The sequence below is a fragment of the Pseudorca crassidens genome, chromosome 15, assembly GCF_039906515.1.
Source record: "Pseudorca crassidens isolate mPseCra1 chromosome 15, mPseCra1.hap1, whole genome shotgun sequence".
Classification (NCBI taxonomy): domain Eukaryota; kingdom Metazoa; phylum Chordata; class Mammalia; order Artiodactyla; family Delphinidae; genus Pseudorca; species Pseudorca crassidens.
This window is the reverse complement of record NC_090310.1, coordinates 51,538,584-51,553,743: the sequence shown is the minus strand read 5'-3', so window position 1 is coordinate 51,553,743 and position 15,160 is coordinate 51,538,584. Positions and strand designations below refer to the sequence as shown.

Sequence of the window (15,160 nt, the reverse complement as noted above, 5' to 3'; positions counted from 1 at the left end):
ATCCCTGGCACCTCTTCCCTCTTCTTATAAGGACACCAGTTGTACTGGATTAGGGCCCCATCCTTATGACCTCATTCAACCTTAATTACCTCCCTTATAGACCCTATTACCACGTAAAATCACATGTGGCTTTTGGTGGGGATTCAATACATAACAACACAGGGGTTCTGCAACCAGAACTGGGTGGAGGCTAGAGGGATGTTGAGGAACAAGGTAGAGAGAGTCTAACTTGCCATGAACAGCCTCTTACTAGAAATCTGGACTTTGAGGATGCAGATGGTGAGGGCACAAAAACAAATGAGGAACATGTTACTGGAAACCGGAGGAAGGGGGATCCTTGCTATGTACCAGCAGAAAGTTTAGAAAAATTGCCTTCTGGAGTTATGTGGAAAGCAGATGCTGTAAGTGATAAATTTCGTGACATATCTACAGAGGTTTCCAAGAAAAGTGTGGTCACTGCTTCCTGGTTTCTTCTTTCTGTTTGCAGTAAAATGTAAGAGGAAAGAGATTCATTGAAGGAAGAACTTTTTTAAAAAAAAGGGAACCAGAATCTCATGACTTAAAAAATTCTGAGTCTCTCTACATGGCAAAGGTGAGAAAATGAAGAGATGCACTCAGGAAAGCTTGCTTGAGAATAAAGGCTGAAGGTGTGACAGTACAAGCAACTCTCAGTTAAAAATTCAAGAAAGGGACTTCCCTGGTGGTCCAGTGGTTAAGACTTCATCTTCCAATGCAGGGGATGCAGTTTCGATCCCTGGTTGGGGAGCTAAGATCCCACATGCCTCGTGGCCAAAAAACCAAAAACAGAAGCAATATTGTAACAAATTCAATAAAGACTTTAAAAATGGTCCACATCAAAAAAACAAAAACAAAAACCCCAAGAAAGACCCAAGGTCAGGGTATGCAGTCACATAAAAGACCTTTTGAAGAAATTAAGGGTGTGCCCCACAGACCTTCTCAATCAAACCAGAAAACTAGGAAGCTTAAAGGCACTGCCCCTCAGCCATCTCAGGTGAGGCCGAGGTTCAGAAGGTTCATCTTAACAATGTCTGTGGATATTGAGCCGTCGCCTCATGGAGGGGACCACAGTGATAACCACACAATGTCTACGAAGTTCTTGAGAAATTGTTTCAATACAAGTACTGCCAACTTGGACAGCAGGGGACCAAGATATTACGTCAGGAGGCTTTCAGAGCCCCCCTTCCCCAATTCCACCGGCAATAGAAAGCAGGCTGATAAAACTACCTGGCTGCAAGCACAGGCTACTTTTCATGGGAAAGAAGGGCAGAAACAGTACCCTGAGAGCAGGGCCTGAGCCACAGAGGATCGTCCTCAAGTTTGAAACCTAACCAGTGAACTCCCAACGTTTCCCAGGCTGGATTTCACAGCAGCTTTGGACTGGTGACTCCTTTTTACCTTCCGTTTCTCCTGTTTTGAACCAGAATGTCTACAGTGATTATCCGATGCCTGCCCCACCATCGTGTGTTGGGAGGGCTGGGGGTTCACAGTTCCACAGATGGAGGGCAATGGTGCCCCAGCAGTTCTGTCCACACCTGATCCCCACTGAACTTGAGGTGATGCTCTAACAAGATGAGATGGGAAACTTGGGCTGGCATAAATACATTTTGCATGTGGGAGGGACAGTGAGAATCAGAGTGGACAGGCCCTAGGGTGGCTCCTCAATGATTCCGGTCTCCTGGTGCTCGTGTCTTTGTGTGATCCCCTCTCCATGAGCCTGGGTAGGACCTGTGCCTTGCTTCTAACCAATAGAACATGGCAGAGGTGGTAAGATGCCACATCCACACTTGTGGGCTATGTTATATGGCAAAGGTCATGGGATGTCACCTGCCCCATGGTTATGTTACATGATATGACAACAGTGATGGGACATCACTTCATGATTATTTTATGACATATACGTAAAACTCCAAGCAGGTAGCTCTTGCTCTCCTGCTGGCTGTGAAGAAGCAAAGTGCCATCAGTTCTCCAAAGCAAGGAGGCGAGTTCTGCCAACATCCTAAATGAGCTTGGAAGTGGATTCTTCCCCAGTCAAGCCTCCGGATGGCAATGAAGTCCAGCTGGCCCCTGACCGCAGCCTTGCGAGAGCTTGAGCAGAGAACCCAGACTCCACACTCACAGAAACTGAGATAATAAATGTGTGCTCCTGTAAGCCATGTCGTGCGTGGTAATTTATTATGCAGCAATAGAAAACGAATACAAAGATTCTCAACAGGCAATGGATTGTGTGAGTACAGCAAACTCTTAGATGACTGCCATCTTGGGTACAGCTTTTGCATTGCAATTTTCACCTTATAGGTAATAATAGTAGCATCCAGTCAGTTGGATGGTGATGTGCAGCTTGGAAATGATCAAAGCATTGATGAAGTTCTTTATTACTAGTTTAGAGTCGATGATTTAATGCTTATATTTAAAATTATATGACAAAACGATTAAAAACTATAGGATTTGACAGTGCCCCCCAAGAAGCCTACAGCTGCCATCTTAGTGCCCCAATTTCTTTGAGATGCTAAATAAAAGATAAAATTAAACCTTTCAAGTTTCAAGCATGTATGGGAGCCACAGGGAGCCACATTCTTTTGCCTTTGGATTTAGAAGGACTATTTTCAGTTAGGTCACCCCTGCCAGGAGAGAACAGCTGGGGCAAATAATGCATCCCTGAGAACATCATCTCTGTATATAGAATTTCCCAGTTATCAAAGCACAACCATCCTCACTGGAGGAGTTCAGCTGTCAGAAGTTCAGAGCAGGCCACTCAACGGGAAACCAACACGAGTCTGGAGCAATGCCTGTGATCTGAGGTTCGTGTTTGACCTCAGATATGATCGGCTCAGGGAGTAGCGAGGCCACCATGGACAGAAAGGGAGCAGCAGGCATGTGAATGCTTACTCGTTTGCATCTTGGTGCCTGTATTCTGTCGCTGTGTGGGATCTGTCCATCTCCTCCCTGGAGCTACAGTCAGAGACCACAGTCACCGCAGGAATGCTGGGCCAGGGATTTTAGGCTGAGAGGAGGCACTCGGAAACAGACCTAACCATCAATTAGTCATAAATTACTTTCCAATACAACTGATGATTGACAATTGCTTTAAAATGGTACATTCTATTTATGTTTACCTTTAGGGCTAGGCAGATACCAAACTCTTGAGAGGAGGTGGCTAAGAGCATTTGTTCATGGGGCCTTAGTGGTCCACTTTTCATTGAAAACCTAGGATCTTCCACATTGTAGGATCATGGAACATGAAAGTCTAGCTGTTTTCTACTTGTCCCATGAGCTGCAGGTGTGAGATACAGTCATTTGTGAGTATAGAAATGTCACATGGGTGCCGGGATGAGCCAGCTGAGAGCCCAGATGAGGTGTGTGGTTAGTATCCTGCTCTCTTCAAAATGGAAGAAGGGGTGAGTACCTGCAGGGGTCACTCTCCTGTGATGATTCCTTCTGCCCTGAAAACATCAGCCTTTGTTTTTTGGAGTAACAACTAGGCTATATGAGCTTAAGGCTGCTCCAACTGAAAGGAAGTAGCTTAAGTGAAACACTGCAGCAAAAGAAGAAAGATGGTACATATAAGTTGTGGATGTCAATTTTTACTTTCTTTTTTTTTTTAATTTTGGAGGTGGCTGTGTGTGGGAGGGTGGAGTAGAGGTGGGGGGCATGGTGGGCATGGGGCACACCAAATACTAACCCCATTTATACAATGGAAAATGGTTTTCAGAAGTTTCCAGATTTGGTTGGATCATAGAAATGAAGATAGATAATAAATCTAGCTTTGGGTTTGGCCTTATCCACTCCTTTGGGACAAAGCTTATCTTGTCCAAATCTTCTGAATTTAGGCAAATGAGAGAATATTTGGGGTCAGTGTAATGTTTTTCTTCCACAGTCTCTGTGGCAGTGGGAAGGTTGAGAAGGCATATTAAAAACAGAAGAAGAGGTTTCAGAAAGTAATGGGCACCAAGAGAGTGTGAGAGGCCAAGTCTGTTGTCCTCACTGGTTTAATAGTGCAGAAATATTAGAACTTTAGCAAAGGTTAATCACCTGTCCTCTCAGTGAGCACTTTGGTTCCAGTCAACTTAACAGACACTGCTGTAGGTGTTTCCAAGTGGTGTTTTTGTTGAGAGGTTTTAGAATAGAGGTAACCTGCCCCCAAAGTTTCATTTCATAATTACCTTTTCTTTTTTAAAAAAATTAACAATCTTTACAACACATATTATTTCTTCTGTAAAAGGTCTGTGTTTTTCTTAAATGTCTTTTGACAGTCATAGAGTCGGAAGGACTCCCCAAGTCTCAACTATTCATACCCATTTAATTAATATGCCCCTAAAACCTACAGGATTGCATATCAAATCAATATCACTGGCACACTTAAAAATTGGATCTGACCTTTAAATGAATCGATTTATTTTGTAATAGAACAATTTCTTGATCTGAGACCTGTGTCCTTCACGGATGAGGGTTTAACCAATAGCACCCCCTGACCATGGTTTACAAAGCCCCACACCATCCAGTCCCTTTCCCTTGTGTCTGAACACATCCCCCACCTCCTCTCCCCGCCCACTCTGCTACAGCCACAAAGGCTAACTCGCCACGCTTGTTCCCACCCTAAGGTCTTTAAATTAGTTCTTCCTTCCTTCCACCTGTGAATTTCTACCCTTCCTGGGCCTTCTCCTTCTTGGTTCCCTCATCCCCTTCATGGAAGGACAATCCTTAAGGACTACAAATGGCTGCACCCTTCGTTACTTTATAGTATGATGATATTTTCTTTTCTTCGTCACATTTATTGCTACTGTAGCTGTGTTGTTTGCTTATTTAAATGATCACTGTCCGTCTTCCCATGAGAATTCCAGCTCCCCAGGACAGAGACCTGGCATTTCCTGTTCACACGGACAACCCCTTCACCTAGCACAATGCCTGGCATGGAGTGAGCCTCCAATAAATATTAGTTGAAGGCATGAGTGAAATTAATGTAAAATTTTCTGCATTCTGGGAGTTTTAAAGATACAGATCTCAGAAGTGGCTCTGAGTTAACAAGTTTTGGCAACCCTGGGTACATAGGAGGACATAAACTCTGAGAAAATAACAGTAACAATACCATCACTACCATCATTCCCAACAATGACAACAAAAACAACATTAGGTTCTATTTACTGAGTACCTAAAAGCTTGTCTGAGGTGGTATCTTTTATCTTTTAGGTTTGGTCAGACTTTTGTAAGCATAGGAAGGTTTAAAAATAAGTATTGCTGTATAACCTGAGAAATTACAAAATATATATTAAAATAATGAGGAAAGGAAGCAAAACCGCAATACCAATATTTTTGTAAGAGGTTAAGTGTTGGTATAACAACATATTTTACATCCATTATGATGATGATTATGATATTTCATGTGTCTTTACTGTTTTTGTTTGCATGCATTTACTTTTTTGCATTTATGGTTGAAGCAGCCAAGAAAACTTGATATATTCCACCTATGATGTTCTTGAAATATTTAGGAGATTTTGACTAATGTTTAAATGGATAATTTGATCAATGGAATTAAGTTAATAGTAGGTACTGGTATTTTTCTGAAATATTACTTAATAGATCCATAATTTTATCACGTTATTAAACTAAGTACAAATAGTAGAACGTATTCTCCACACACCAAACCTCCTTATACAGTTAGGATCTGGCCATTCAAGCTTGCAAGAGAAATACCAGCACCCTCATTTTAGAGACAAGGAAACTTCTGTTCAAAGTAGCAGGTAGATGACTCATCTAAAGCTACGCAGTTTGTAACTGGCATCTTGGACTTAGATGTCAGTGTGCCGACTCCTTGGGCCTCCTCTTCCCATTTCTAAATGCTTAGATGGGTGAACATCAGGGCATTGAATTTAGTGCTGTAAGACGTTTCCACACTCAACATTATATTTTAGTGGAAACAGATCTAAAAGAAGGGGTAGATCAAACCACATGGACTTAAGAGGGTAAGAAGATCACTGGGGATCCATGAGCTTTAAGAGGGGACCCAGTGGACAATATCAGGATGAAAATAAGACAGAAGCCACTCAGCCCAGCTGAAGGTCAATGCGAGGCTCCTGTGTTACAAGTCACGAAACAGGGACGGGTGCCAGAAAAGTCATGATGAGGCAGCTCTCGGAATTGCTGGAAGTTTCATTCAGTTAAGAGCCTGACAACCATCTGATACACAGTTTGAACTCCTTGATGACAACTCTCAGAAGGTGGAGGTGGCCCTAAAAGAAATAGTCCCTCTAGACTGGATGCTGACCAACAAGGAGAAGCACATCAGTGATGTGGAAATGAGAAGGAACCTTGTGAGAAATTGTTACCTTGGGTCAAAGGGAGATCATGCCAGAAAATGTCAGAGAGTTGTCCTGTGTTTTAGGAAGGCAATTTTCAAAAAACATTCTAGGAGAGTGTGAATCCCATGGAGATAGGGCTAAGAAGGATGATGTGGCTCTGGAAACCTAAATCCTGAATGCAAAGTTGTGAATCATAAAAAGGAAGAAAAGATAGAGAATTACAGAGTAATTAAGATGGGTTCATTCTTCAATAAGACACTTCAACATAAACTATGACATGGGAGAAAACAAAACAATGGTACAAGTCTTCAAGAATGGGGAGGCTGGACCTGAGGATTTACCTCTCCTGATTTTACTTGTTTGTGTGAGTAGAGTGGTTTTTAATGCAATGGTCAGGAGCAGATGAGGATGAGGGAAGCTCAGCTTCAGAAGATTATGAACTACCAGAGACCACGGAGAGGACATAGACCCAGACAGAGCCAGTGTGCTTTGCTAGACTCTGTGACTCTTCAAACTTGAAAGGATGAAAAGAAGATTGTTAGAAAGGATTTGAAGGCTACATTAGAAAAGGGGATGGTAAGGATGGGGGTATTTTACTTTATTATTTTTAAAATAATTTAATTAATTTATTTTTTAATAAACAAAAAAGTTTATTTTTTACATATTTCAAGATTAAATCTGAACTTCATAAATTATCAATAAAAAATCTTAAAACTTCAGCTATTATTTTTAATCCAAAGAGTTTTTAAAAATTGGATCTGACCTTTAAATGAATCCACTTAGGTTTTTTTTTATTGGAGTATAGGTTGAAGTTATTTTTAAATCAGCTCCCAAACCTTTGGTACAGATACAGAATGTCTATTTCTAGGAAGAGTTCTTTTTTTTTTTTAAACATCTTTATTGGAGTATAGTTGCTTTACAATGTTGTGTTAGTTTCAAGTGTGCAGCAAAGTGATTCAGTTATACATACAGATATTCTTTTTCAGATTCTTTTCCCTTTATAGGTTATTACAAAATATTGAGTATAGTTGCCTGTGCTATACAGTAGGTCCTTGTTGTTTATTTTATAAACAGTAGTGTGTATATGTTAATCCCAAACTCTTAATTTATCCCTAACCCCCCTTTCCCCTTTGGTAACCACAAGTTTCTTTTCTAGGTCTATGGGTCTATTTCTGTTTTGTAAATAAGTTCACTTCTATCATTTTTTTTAGATTCCATATATGTGATGTTATATGATATTTGCCTTTCTCTGTATGACTTACTTCATTTAGTATGATAATCTCTAGGTCCATCTATGTTGCTGAAAATGGCATTATTTCATTCTTTTTATGGCTGAGTAGTATTCCATTATATCTATGTACCATATCTTCTTTACCCATTAATCTGTCGATGAACATTTAGGTTGCTTCCATGTCTTGGCTATTGTAAATAGTGCTGCAATGAACACTGGGGTTCATGTATCTTTTTGAATTATGGTTTTCTCTGGATATATGCCCAGAAGTAGGATTATTATGGTAGCTCTATTTTTAGTTTTTTAAGGAATCTACATATTGGCTGTATTAATTTACATTCCCACCAACAGTATAGGACAGTTCGTTTTTCTAGGACGGAGGCATTTTAAATGACTTCAAAACCAGAGAAGTCATGTTCTTGGAGAAATTATATTCTATGACACTAAAAGGGATGAAATATTGCATTCAATAATCTGTGAGACGGCTGTTTATCCCAGAAGATCACTAGCCAACTGGAGAAAACTACTCTCTATTTTCAATTAAAATAACAACAACAAAAAGAATAAGAAGAAAAGAAAACACCAAAAAACCCTGGGTAGTATGTGAGGAGCGAGTTGTAGAAGCCACAGATAATCAAATTTGACGTCAGCGCTAAGACAATGGTTCTCCAACTTTCTGGTCTCAAGAACCTCTTATAATTATTGAGGACCACAAAAGACTTTGGTTTATGTTTTATCTATCAATATTTACTGCATTTGAAACAAACTGAGAAACACAAGAATACAAAGCACAAGATCCATTAGGTACCAGACCAATGACATTAACACACGCCATGTAGATTTTAGGAAACTCTACTGTACACCTGGGAGAGAATGAGAATGAAAATGGCAAATGATGCTTTAGTATTATAATGAAAATAGTTTTTATCTTCCACTCCCTGAGATAGTCTGAGGGACCCTCAGGGGTTCTGGACCAAACTTTGAGAACTGCTGCAAAAAAATGTTTCACCATGTGCCCAAGGGGACAAGAACAAAGATATTCATGACAACATTATTTATAAACAGCACATATTTGGCAATATCCATTTACTGAGAAACGGAGAAGCTGTAAACAGCTATAATTTTTAAATAAATTCATATTGATTTGCAGAAAATGAGTTTATCTTAAAACAATGTTAAGTAAAAAGCAAGTCAGAGCATATTATATACACTATGGCATCATTTAATAAAATTGAAATATGCCAAATAATACTATTATTTCTATGGCTTTACTTGAAAATGAAAAACAAATCTGAAGCAATATTAAGATATGCTATTTGTTCACTTTAAAGAGAAGCTATAAAGACTTTTTTAAATGGCCATTTATTCTTTCTTTAATTTATTTTTTAAAATTAATTAATTAATTTACTTTTGGCAGGGGCTACTCTTCGTTGTGGTGCATGGGCTTCTCACTGCAGTGGCTTCTCTTGTTGCGGAGCACGGGCTCTAGGCACGTGGGCTTCAGTAGTTGTGGCACACAGGCTCAGTAACTGTGGCTCGGAGGCTCTAGAGCACAGGCTCAGCAGTTGTGGCTCACGGGCTCTAGAGCACAGGCTCAGTAGTTGTGGCACATGGGCTTAGTTGCTCTACGGCATGTGGGATCTTCTCAGACCAGGGCTCAAACCCGTGTCCCCTGCATTGGCAGGCAGATTCTTAACCACTGTGCCAGGGTTAGTCCTGGCAGTACTTCACCAGGGAAGTCCCCGTTTATTCTTTTTATTTATTTTTTATTGGAGTATAGTTGATTTACAATGCTGTGATATAAAGGCTTTTTAACATTACCCTTGTTATAATTTTTTAGCATTTTTAAATGATTTCTAGGCTGTTACAAAGGGTGATCACTAAGCTCAAGCTTCAGTCCACCTAAAACAGTGGTTCTTAAAGTTGTCCTCCACCCATTAGTAGCGTCAGCACCATCTGAGAGCGTGTTAGACGTGTAAACCATGGGGCACACCCAGAACTACTGAAGCAGAATCTCTAGGGTGGGGCCCAGGAATCTTGGTTTTAATAAGCTCCTCAGGAGATTCTGCTGAAAGCCCAAGTTTGAGAACCACTGGGCAAGAACAAACATGACCATTCATCCTGTCCTTTACGTAAATGTATCTAATTCAGCAGGAATTTTGGTATTATTGCTTATGACATTCTTGTGGACAAAATGATGCTACATATAGAAAGGAGTTTCTCAAAGATATTTGCCAAACGTTTTATGTTTTAAAAAGCACTCCCCACCCCACCCTCACCTTGCCTACACACCTTTGGCTTGGGTACCTGAAGTTTAACTTTTGACACAAATTGGAGCTAACCTGTGGCTCCTGGTTTCTGAGATTATGGAAATGTTGGCCAGTGTAAACTGTATTGATACATTATGTGGATAAATTCTTTTGTAATTAGCTAAATCAAGGTTTTCAAAGCATGGTCCCCAGACCAGCAGCAACAGCATCACCTGGAAACTTATTAGAAGTGCAAATTCTTAGGCTCCATCCCAGCCCTGTTCAATCAGAGACTCTGGAAATGGGCCCAGCAATCTGTGTTTATCAAGCCTTCCAGGTGATTCTGTTGGACTATAGTTTGAGAGACACTGACTTAAATGAATCTACATAGAAGAGTATGTCCTGGTGATTGTGACATGTACTTTAAAGACGGTTTGAACAGGAACAGCTCTTTAACCAATCAGAGAAGAGAGTATTGGTTGCAATGGTGAATTTCCATTCAGAACCAGCTAGCCTGACGCTTACTGACCAACCCTGAAGGACCAGCACTTTGCCACCACCTAAGGCACTGTACACCTCTTCCAATACTGCTTTTATGTCATGATCTGTTTTCTCGTTTTCCTTTGTCTGCTTCAAGGACAAATTGACCAAATTAGAATTGTCAATTCTACTTAACTTAAAAAACTTTGCCAAAATGGCTTTAAATCTGCACAACTCTACCTATTCATTCCTTTCTATCAATTCATTCATGGCTTCGTATTTCAAAGACTGTTCCAACTTCTGCAATATATACTGCATGGTTTATAATTTGCCCTTCTCAAGTCACTTGCAAGATTTCTACAGAGAAGTCATTTCCAAAGAGTGAGATCATCCAAACCTCATGGCATACTTTGGCCCCTGCAACCTTTTATTTTCCTTATTCCAAGAGGCTGGTAGAGTCAGTAGGATTCTCTTGGACCCCGATTCAATATGTGCTGACAGCACCAACTGCATTCATGGGATTTGGAGAAAGAGAGTCTCCATCTAAAGGAGTTTGGTGAGAGTATGAAATATGGATTTCTTGCGGGTCCTTCAGTTAGAAAGTATTTAATTAGCTCCGCTCTTTCTGGGGAAAATTCAACCTAGCTGACTCTTGTTTTGTCACTCCTTGTCTGTTTTTATTTTTTCTTGCAGGTAAAACTGTGCCTGAAATTTTCAGAAATCCAGGACTGGACGCATACTCGAGATGTATTTTCCAGACATCTTTCTGTTAGCATTTAAGTGTCCAAAACAAACATTCACGTTTCATGCAGACTGGATACTCACACATTTGGCATCAGGGCTAGGAAGCCCATGACGTGAGTAAGAGAATCACTGGGCTCAGGAGCTCAGCAGTTAGGAAATCTTGCTCCAATCAGTGAGGCTCATAAATTAAGCCTGAGAAGATCATGAGCCAGCCCATCCAGGAGACGGAAGAAATGAGCTAGAAGGTTCTCTTAAGTCCTACATCCACTGACCATGGTGGATTATCACTGAGATGGGAGATTCCTACTTCACTGCCAGCCAGGACCTGCTAGGACCTGGACAAGTGAAAATCCATGGTGAAATAAATGGTACTCTGTCCTGACCCTGTAATAACCACACTCCCTGATATGAAAGCACATCGTGGGCCTTTAACTACTTTCTTCCAGAATGTTCCTCATCAAATGATTATACTCAAGGGTAAAAAAAATAGCCCTTGTTTCATTTGGGCAGTTTTCCTTTGTCATGTTGATCAATAGCCGATAACTTTTCTGGGCACACTGTGTCTTCTGTTTTCTGGGTTTTATAAAAACTTGGAATATGAGAAAAATAATGAAACTAAAAAGTAAATTCTTTCCAATCTCAGCTTCTTTTTAGATAAGGCTCAGCCTATTATTTAGTCATTAGTGAGGCATTAGTCTTTATTTCGGAAGAAAATCATGTTCAGTAGTAAGATACTGCCTAATATTAACCAGTTGAGTTGGTTAATTGGTCAGTTTCTATTAAATATCAATCAATACCTGCTTAGAATAAGAGGTTCCTTTTTGTCCCTAAATTTTTATCTTCTCAAATATCTATCTCCTTAGTGTTTTACATTTTAGCTGGCTTGAAAACTTTCAAAATCTTATCAGAACATCAAATTCACAAGATGCAGGATTAGAACACTCTGTATAGATCTTTGGGCAGAAGAGACCCACATGTTCAATACTAGAATAGAATGACCAAGACCATGCATAAATGATGGAATCACAATTCCAACTTACTTAACTCAGGTGGTCTCTTATAAGAATTTCTTGTAATTTACCAGATAGGTTCCTTCTTTACTCCTTTTAAAAATGCATCCACTGTTGTTTTACGTATCATTTAAACTCAGTGTATTCAATGTGCGTGTTAATACAGAATAAGGTGTTTATGCAGCTCAGATGCCTACTAATATAAATCTAATCTATTGGATAACATGATGATAAGCTTCAATGATGTTTAACTCCCATAGGGAGCTTTTGGGAAATGACCCAGGGAATTCTTATCATTCTGAGGTGCAGAAGGAAACTGCAAAGGCTGGACTTTCTTTGTAGTCTCTTGACATATCTGAAATGTACTGGGTCTGAGTTTGACTTTAATGCAATTATTTTGATGAACATTCCTTTTAAAAATCTACTAGCCATTTTTTAAGGTAAATTATAGCCTATTCTAGGACTCAAATGCTTCATCTTTTATTTGAAATAGTTCTTAGACTATGAAGACTATACACATATAATTTATATATATATACTTATAAATATATATTTGATTTTATATATAAAGTATATACACATATGCATGTATGTGTGTACATATATATAAATCATTTATTATTGTTAAAAACTGTTATTACTATTTATATAAAAGTTTAGACATTCTGAGGGCAAATGTAAAACAACACAAAGTTGCCTAACATAATGTCTACTCAGAGATTATTGCCAATATTTACCAGAGTGGGTGGATAATATTCTTTAGTAAAAAGAACAAACACCATTAAAAGTAGAAATGAAAATTTCCTATTTTGTGACTGTATTGTATGAGTCTGATTAAAAAAAAACTCACATCTGAAAGCTGAGGTTCCTTTTTATGTGTTGCAATTTACATGAAAATTAAGTGGTGAACATTATACTCATTGAAGATGATTGTGGATAATCTGTGGATATTTAAAAACAAATACATGATTTACACATTTGATAGCTCGCCCGTAAAGATGGCTCACTGCATCAAATGAGAGAGCATGCTTCTTAAGCCAACTTAAAGACAGAATCCTCGCCATACCTTCATGGGAGCCAGCTGGATGGGAGTGATGCACGAAGGGTCTACCATGGGCTTCGGCCTGTTGGCCGTGTCTGCTAACAGGCTGTGCCACTGCTGGGGAAGGCCGGTAAATTTCTGTTCTTGTGGATCAAACCCAGTATGAACCCTGTGTTCAAAGTTGGATGGGCCAGATATTTCAATCTTTTTCTTTTTCTTTCCAAACATGATGGAAAACCTGAGAAATGCAAACAGAAACAGGGAGCTGTTTATATGTCGCCAGCAAAAGACCATAGGAAAATTAGTAATTCATTCAGAGTTCTATCTTTTCAATTCTTCCTCTATATATCAGTAGCAAAAGATAGAATTTGTATTTTTAGGGTGTGTAGATTAGATAACTTCATTCAAAAGTTTGTGTTCTCTTCTTGCACTTGCCATATATAGTTTCCTGACCCACAGAGTTTGGATTTGGCCATGTGATTCTCTTTGACTAATGGACTGTGCGTGGAGGAGAACATCCTTCTCTTCAGGGTGGAGATTTCTGAAGGTATTGTATGTTTCCACTTCCCTCTTATGCTCCTGCTACTTGGCATGAAGATCTCTCTAGTGGGCAATACACCCTCAGCCAAGATTCTGGAAGGAGAGATGCATGAAGCAGACACAAATCTGACCTCCAGTTTGGAGCCAAGCCCAACTGAGCCACAGCTGAGTTATAAGTATGATATAAATGTTTGTCATGAAGCCACTAAGATTTTGTACTTGTTTGTTACATGATATTACCAAAGCAAAAGCTGACTAGTACACAGGGAGAAGCATCTCAAAGTGTGGTGTGCACTTAAAATCTAAAACATTTGTGTGGAAAAATATGCATAAACATGAAAAATGGAGTTAATAATTCTATTTGCCACATAAAATTATTATCAGGATTAAACAAGTAAACATTTGTAAAACACTTTGAAAAGTACCTGGCACAAAGTCAGTGCTGCAAGTATTAAAAATACCTCTGGATTAATACACGAGAAACTTGACTGGCTTTGCCTGCAGAGAAGGGAGCCAGGGGGACAAGGCAGGGAAGAAGAGCCACTTTTCACAGAATATTTAGAATTTTGTACAATGTGTTTTACTTATTTGAAACAATGTAGTTTACCTAGTTAAAACACCCTATGACAGGGATACCTCTAGAAAATAATGTAAAATGGTTACTTTATGCTTTACGTTTATTGAAAACATGTAAGGTAACCTGGGTTTGAATCCCACCTCTTCACCATGATCTTGGGTAACTGATTTTCTCATTCCGAATTTTCTGTGAACATGACAATCATGATCATTTGGGGAATCCTGACACCCCTGCTGCAGGTTTTATAAAAGATGGTGCTTTGGCTTCAAGGTTGCTTTGTTGGGAAAGCCTTATCTCAGCCCTCAGACTTGAGTAGGTGGGTTATATATATACTTGTAAAGCTCTGTACATATTTTTCACTGCACTTATCCACTTGCTATCAATTAATTGGGTGTAATGGTATGCCCAGTGTCTGTCTTCCCTTCTAGAATATAAGATCCATGAGAGTAGGGATGCTGCCTCCTTGTTTATTACAGTTTGCCAATGCCTGGCATATGGTAGGACTCAAGAAATATTTGCTGACAGACTAAAATCACCCAGAACAAAACATTCAAGGAAGAGCACCTGGGGTCAGAACTCCATAGATGTTAACATCTTCCTTTCCTCTTTCCCTCCTTTCTCTCTCCCTCCCTCCCCTTCATCCTCAGTTAAAACGTCTGTTTTCTCTTTTAACCATTTATCCCTGCTTGGCCAGCAGGGGCTTCCTCCTTTCCTTCTAGTTTTCTAAAGCTCCTAGTCCATCCTCTACTGATGCAAGTCTGAGCTGCTATAACAAAACACCAGAGACCAAGAGGTTTATAAACAACATAAGTTTATTTCTCACAGTTCTGGAGGCTGGAAGTCCAAGATCAAGGTGCTGGCATATTACCTGCCTGCTGAGAACCTGCTTTCTGGGTGGCTGCCTTTTTGCTGTAACTTCACAGGTTGGAAGGGACAAGGGAGCTCTTTCTGGTCTCTTCTTATGAGGGCACTA

At 39.6% G+C, this 15,160-nt stretch overlaps 1 protein-coding gene across 1 annotated transcript in view; it reads right to left on the bottom strand.

Moving 5' to 3' along the window:
- PAK5 (p21 (RAC1) activated kinase 5) overlaps window positions 1-15,160 on the bottom strand; it is a 315,653-nt gene that overhangs the window by 85,482 nt on the left and 215,011 nt on the right. The window contains exon 3 of the mRNA XM_067707490.1: window positions 13,095-13,308. Coding sequence (XP_067563591.1) covers window positions 13,095-13,298 — 204 coding nt within the window. The 5' untranslated portion in view covers window positions 13,299-13,308. The remainder of the gene's footprint in view (window positions 1-13,094; window positions 13,309-15,160) is intronic.